We start from the raw sequence: 7,111 nt of genomic DNA on the forward strand, positions 1-7,111 counted from the left end.
GAAATTCTGTGCCACCAAGAATTTCTCTAACTCTCAATTTTTGCATACTCAAAGCTTGAATAGAGAAACATGATGGTTCGCAAAATGGAAAAATGATTGCTGCTTGTCAACTAGAAGAAATACAACTTCATTATAATGCAAACTTGGTTTGCAAAAGGCAAAAATGATTGCTAGTTTCTCAACTAGAAGAAAAGACTACATTATAATGCAAACTTTGTTGCTTTGATAATTTTCCCACAGTGCTAGTCTATAAAGGACGAACCCATTTTGTTACATTAATTTGCCTTTAATTATATTTGAAATTTGGAAGTTGTTTAAGTTGTGTAGCATGTAACTTGGGCAGAAGAAGGTATGACGTATGTGAGTACTTACCACCTATAAACATTGTTATATGAGAAAGAGGAATTATGGATGGGCTACTCAAAGGCATGTAAGCAAGTATGCACAAGCACCTTTGTTGAGTAATATTTTGTATTCTATGTAATCTTGCTACTTTCTTAAAGAAAGCTGACATGCATGCTTTTGAGAAGTTTGCAATGAAATAAAAATCAATCTTGCAAGTTTCAACCTAACTTTACCTTAGAAAATTAATATTGAAATGTGTAATGTAGATTTAATGGTCATGCATTAACATGTTTCAATGTTGGATTGGCCTAACTTTTGACTAGAGAAAGCAATGTTGATGTCCAAATCCCTTCATTCCTAGGTTTTCTGTACAATACTCATGGTCAACTACAAGGAGTGAGAAGGACATGTGCATGAAAGCAAAGATATTTGCGTAAAGGAGGAAGATGATCAACTATCTTTATGTCTTAATGGTATTATCAGCTTGCCTTGGTGGATCCCACATAGTGTTTATTGTTATTTTCAAAGAGGCCACCAACACATTTCACTTTTGTCTATTTAGACCAGTAAAAGGTTGTGAGCAATGTGTAAGAAAACCCTTTCTTTAAACTAATGGAAAAACCTCCTATACTTACTTTTTATCAAGATCTTTAAATCCTAACCGTTCATGTGATTTCTATGAGAGTAAATTCAAGCATTGTACAATACACACATGCGGGCACGTGTGTGCACGCGTGTGCGCACACACACACAAAGATAAATACATATGTATGTATGTATATGTATATATGTAACATGATACAATTATAATATATCATGTAATGTGTATTCATTGTACACATTTTACATTTACATTTACATTTATATTTATATATTATAATTTAAAGGCATAAGACAATGTTTTTAAAGGTAAATCTTTCAATTTGTCTCTGTGTGTACGTAGGTATGTATATGTCTATGTGTATGTGTGTGTATGTATATTCTTTGTGTGTGTGTGTGTATGTATATATTTTCTCTCTGTCTCTGTCTCTGTCTTTGTCTCTCTCTCTCGGGCGCACTTGCTCCCTATATATGTGTGTATGTGTGTGTGTGTGTGTGTGATTCCACAAAAAAAAAAAGTGTGTGTGTGTGTGTGTAAGAGAGAGAGAGAGAGAGAGAGAGAGAGTGCACTGTGTGTGTACGTGAACAAAAAATTTGGGCAAATTGTTAAATGCGAAAAATTAAATAAACTGTTGGAACAAAATCAGAGAATTGACGGTGTGTGTGTTGCATGAATTTCTTCGAGACTCGTGATCACGATCTGCTTCATCTTTCTGGGCGAGCCATGCAGATCGTGTCGTTGCTGTTGCCGCTGCTGCTGCCGCCATGGCTCCTCTTGTCACAAGCCACCTCCCACCCTCTGCTCATGGATGCCCAAGCTTTGCTCTCTCTCAGGCATCGCGTCACCCGAGACCCTCTCCACGTACTCTCCTCTTGGAACTCCACTCGCTCCCCACGTATCAACCCCTGCTCCTGGAGAGGCGTCTCCTGCAACCACGCATCCTTGCGCCGCGTCGTGCAGCTCAACCTTGCATCCAGTAACCTCTCCGGTACTCTGCCCCCTGACCTTGCCTCTCTCCACTTCCTTGCCCACCTCAACCTCTCTTTCAACTCTTTCTCTGGATCCATCCCCCCTCATCTCGCCAACCTCACCATGCTTTCTGTCCTCGACCTCACACAAAACCAACTCCAAGGTGAAATCCCGCCTTCTTTAGGCCGATGCCAGGCTCTCATTCTGCTCAACCTCAGTCAGAATCTGCTGGAGGGTAGCATTCCTCCGGAACTTGGTGACCTTCGTAGCTTGCAATTCCTTAATTTAGCTAGTAACAATCTTTCAGGGCCGATACCTCCTCAGCTTGGTAAACTATCGAATTTACGGGGCCTATTCTTTTATGCTGCGGGCCATTTGAATGGTTCCATACCTATTGAATTAGCTCAGCTCGGCAAGTTACAAACACTAGATTTGTCAAACAACCAAATATCAGGACCTATACCTTCCGAAATCGGCCAGTTGAAAAATTTAGAATATCTAAAGCTCTTTTTCAATCTGGTCACTGGGAGCGTCCCTGCAGAGCTAGGCCAATTGACGAATTTGAAAGGCCTCTATTTGTTCGACACCAACCTTCAAGGAGCGATACCTCCAGAGCTTGGCAAACTTACAAATCTTCTGGAACTCTATCTAGATTCTATTGGGGTTATCGGTGGGATACCTCGTGAATTAGGCCAACTCAAGAATCTGCAAGTCCTGAAGTTGGACAGTAATACGTATCTCAATGGAACCATACCCCCCGAACTCGGTGACCTTTCGAATCTTACTTTCCTCACTCTGCATCTAAACGCTCTTTCTGGACCCATTCCCCCAGAATTGGGCAAACTGCACAAATTGCAGCACTTGAATCTGTTTAGCAACAAACTTACTGGAAACATTCCAAAAGAACTTGGGCAATTGGTGAACTTACAAGACCTTGCTATATCACAGAACGTGCTTTCAGGAAGGTTGCCTCCAGAAATGGGACAGCTTGTGAATATTCAGGAGCTTTACATGTCTGAAAATTCACTTGAGGGAAGCATTCCCAAAGAGCTCAGCCAGCTGAAAAGCCTACGGGTGCTGACACTGTACAACAACACCCTCACTGGAAAAATACCACCAGAGCTTGGCCGTCTTCAAAATCTGACAACTTTTTCAGTTTACACTTGTGAATCTCTATTTGGGAGGCAACAATTTTTCAGGGACTCTACCGCAAGAATTCGGGTCACTAGAGAACCTTCAATACCTGGATGCAAGCGCTAATTATCTGCATGGTGTTGTTCCATCTTTTTTGGCAAATCTTTCAAAACTGGTATACTTGCATCTGTCAGACAATAAGCTCTCTGGTGTTGTGCCAGCATTTCTAGGCAACTGCTCCAACCTGCAATGGATCAAACTAGACCGAAACCTGTTAGAGGGAGACATTCCATCTGAGATCGGCTACCTTAAATATCTGCATAGTTTGTCACTTTCATCAAACAATCTGACAGGCAAGTTTCCAAAGTTTTTGACCAACTACAGCAGCTTGGTGGTTCTGGATCTGCAGAAGAATTCGATGTATGGAATATTACCGGATTACTTAGGACTGTGTGTTAATTTGCGTGTGCTCAGTCTGGGATATAATCAATTCGAAGGGACTCTGCCATATTGGCTCTGGACTCTGAGTCAGCTGCAACTTTTGAATTTATCCAACAACAATTTCTCTGGGACTATCTCCACCAATCTCTCTCAGTTGCAAGCATTGCAAAAAAACCAATACTGGAAATTCACGACCAACTAACGTCATGCAGGATAGTATCATACTAAACTACAAGGGTACCGAGTTATCCTACGCTTATGTGTATTCCAATCAGGCTTTCTTCGATTTGTCTGAGAATCGAATTAGTGGTGAAATACCTGCGGAGCTTGGATCACTCAGTGGCCTGCAAAACCTGAATTTGTCAATGAACAACTTGACAGGTGGAATCCCTGCAACCTTAGGAAACCTATCAGCATTGGAGTCACTAGATCTCTCAAACAATCACCTAAATGGGCCGATCCCTACTGAGCTACAGCAGCTATTTTTTGTGGCATATCTTAACTTGTCCTTCAACAATCTTTCGGGACACATTCCAACAGGTGAGGAGGAATTCTATACCTGAAGCTTCTTATAACTTGAACTTCCAAATTTTGGAACAAAACTACCTTTTAATTGTGAAGTCTTGGATTGATGTGCGTCGGCTTCCTATATGATGCCAGCCGTGTTACAAAGCGTACAAGAGCAATTTTTGTGTACATTATTATCGTCATCAACGTTCTGTTCATGTGCATTTTTGTGCTCCGTGCAGTGGAAGTACATTTTTGCAAATAGTAAAGCATCTTATCCGTTCTTGAAAGGACACTGTTTTATGAAAAAGTCAGAATGCTGCTACAATAAGCAAACCATACCATGTCTTGTTGTCCGCTCGATCGTAGTCATAGCGCAGTCCAGTGTCGCAGGAGATTCGGAATAAACAACTTGCCCATTATGTTCTTCCTTCTGTTGTACTTAGAATAGACAGGGCATATTCTAGTTTGAGAGGAGAATGTGGAATATTTACGTTTTATAATTTCAAATTAGTTTACTTATAGATATGCTTTTGTCTGTCGAAGATCATCAGTTCAGCACTTTTACCAATTCATCATATCTTGGAAATTCGGAACTCTGTGGTCCTCCTCTTTCGAAACCGTGTACTCCTACTTCAAACGGAGGCCCGCAAACATCATCTTCACACGGTGGTCTTAGCAGAATCGCAAAGATGTCTTTGATTGCGCCCGTAATAGTTGGGATTCTGTTCCTTGGCATAGTCCTGGGCTACTACCGCACAAAGTGCAGATCAGGTCAGAGAAACCGTGCTAGACACGATCACTTTGCGATAGGTCTGCAGGTCACAATGGAAGATCTACACACGGCAACTGAAGGCTTCAGCCACGATAATATTCTTGGCAACGGCGGCTTGAGCACGGTCTACAAAGGTAGACTTCAGAATGGTAAAATCGTTGCAATCAAGCGCCTGGAAGTAGGAAGCTCTGTGGAGGCTGAACGGAATTTCTTGACGGAATGTCGTGTGTTGAGCATGATACGCCATAGAAATCTTGTGAGAATTCTTGGCGCTGCGTCAGAACCAGGTGTTAGATGCCTGATCCTGGAATTCATGCCAAATGGGAGTCTGGACATGCATTTGTATGGGTCTGAAGTCTGCGAATTGAAATGGAAGGTGCGGCTTCAAATTGCAATCGGCGTTGCGTATGCAGTGAAGTACTTACACAATGAGTCTGGGGTAGGACAGATAGTTCACTGCGACCTCAAGCCTAGCAATATTCTGCTGGATGAAGACTTTCAAGCACATGTGGGTGACTTTGGGATTGCAAGACTGATCAGCGCAGACATTGTTGAGTCCCTAACAACATCCACTTTCAGGGGAACCATTGGATATGCTGCACCAGGTATCATTCTGTCGAGACGCCCTTGTACAATCCTGCCGATTGTACACTTCTTGAGCTGGCTGAAAACTAGGAATTTTGTCTGAAAAGTGGTTGGATCAGGCAATGACAGAACAACGTTGTTTGTCATTCATGAGATTATCTTGCTTTTATTGGCTTTTTCAAATCTCTGTGTCACATGCTAGATTTTTAATTTATCTTGCCTTCCATATTTTCGTGCTGTCGTCGTGATTTTGGTATTTCCTTCTAACTTTTGCTTTCTCTTCACTGAATGTTGCTTCTAGAATATGCTTCTACTGGGCAAATAACCTCAGAAGCAGATGTCTACAGCTTTGGGATTGTAATTCTTGAACTGATCACTCGCAAGAAGCCTACAGATGACATGTTCGTCCAGGGTTTGACAATGTCCAAATGGGTCCAGGCAGCATTCCCACACACAGTTCATGAAGTGATTGACTCTACCCTTCATGTTGAGCTGGAACAAGATCCCACAAGGGTCTTGAGTTTGTTACAGATTGGCTTACTTTGCACACAAAACGTTGCAAAAGATCGCCCAACGATGAAAGAGGTGTTGGAAATGCTTCTATTCAAGGAGCAAGGTCTGGAAACCAGAGAGCTTAGCACTCTAATCCAAGAATGTCCAAGTAATGCTGACCTTGAAGTACTGATGGATGATGCATCACTATGAGTGACGTTGGCGTCACGTTTAATGATTGCACTAATTGACTACGTGAAATAGCGAGCTTTTGGTGCTTTATAGCATTGTTTTGTCGAATAAATTGTATAAGTAGCTTACATTTGCCCTAACATGGTGCAACAATTAGTCGAGATAAGACGCAGACGCCATCATGGAGATCTCTTTGATATAGTGTGTGCTGCGTAAGGCTACAACAACTGTCTCAAAAATGTTCAAGACCACAATATATTTTTTGTTGGTTTGGCTATTCACTCCTCTTCGAAAATTCAATTAATTAATCTGTCTTCGCATCCCTGTGCTCCTGCACAAGGCTTTAATTTTCATATTAAAGCCTTAATCAAGGCTTGCATTCAATTCCTCCTTGCGAGAGGCCATTGTTGTAGGCTGTCCATGCGCCCCTCTGCCTCCCCCTCCCCCACACGCAGTTTTCGATTGATCTGTTGCTTGTCTCTCCCTTCCCCTCTACATAATTGCTCGGGGTGGTACATAACTTCTAGAATTGGGAACTTCTCGAAACCGCTGCGGAATCAATCTTTCACCTCCTTATCATCCGTGCCCCTTCTCTTCTCTATCTCTATCTTTATGTATCTTCTCTTCTCTATTCTATTCTATTCTATCGTTTCGTGTGGAAGAGATATTATCTCTTATATGATTATAGCACATGCCGAGTGGAACCTCCTTTGCTCTCTCTCATACCAAATCACTCTTCCTCTTTATGCGCAGTTCAAGCATGTGCTCCCCACTAGATGAAGAGATATCCACCTCCTCATTACTTGCACTACCTTCTTTATCTCCTCTCTCTTCTTCGGAACTTTCATCTTCAAAGACCGTAGTGCAACTGTAAAGTGCATCAAAATGCTATATTTGATGGGGGGTATCAATGATATTTACATTAATACCTTGGCGTAGCAGTTTTTCAGCTATAAAGCCCATTTAGTACAATGCTACCATCCATCCGTCATTCAACAAACGGGATACCATCTCATCTATCAATTCAAGGTGCTTCTGCTTTCGATAGTCCACCATTGCTTCCTCTAGTT

At 41.8% G+C, this 7,111-nt stretch overlaps 1 protein-coding gene across 1 annotated transcript; it reads left to right on the forward strand.

The window, feature by feature from the left end:
- The first annotated feature begins 1,669 nt into the window (after window positions 1-1,669).
- Window positions 1,670-6,256, forward strand: LOC147890771 (uncharacterized). The gene is made up of 5 exons (XM_087389822.1): window positions 1,670-3,044; window positions 3,100-3,683; window positions 3,727-4,030; window positions 4,544-5,377; window positions 5,659-6,256. Exons 1-5 carry the CDS (start codon window positions 1,670-1,672, stop codon window positions 6,060-6,062), a joined length of 3,501 nt encoding a protein of 1,166 aa, XP_087245948.1. The 3' UTR covers window positions 6,063-6,256.
- Window positions 6,257-7,111: the final 855 nt, after the last annotated feature.

This window comes from Dipteris shenzhenensis, chromosome 18, assembly GCF_047967505.1.
Source record: "Dipteris shenzhenensis isolate YYH24624 ecotype China chromosome 18, Dip_SZ_1.0, whole genome shotgun sequence".
Classification (NCBI taxonomy): Eukaryota; Viridiplantae; Streptophyta; class Polypodiopsida; order Gleicheniales; family Dipteridaceae; genus Dipteris; species Dipteris shenzhenensis.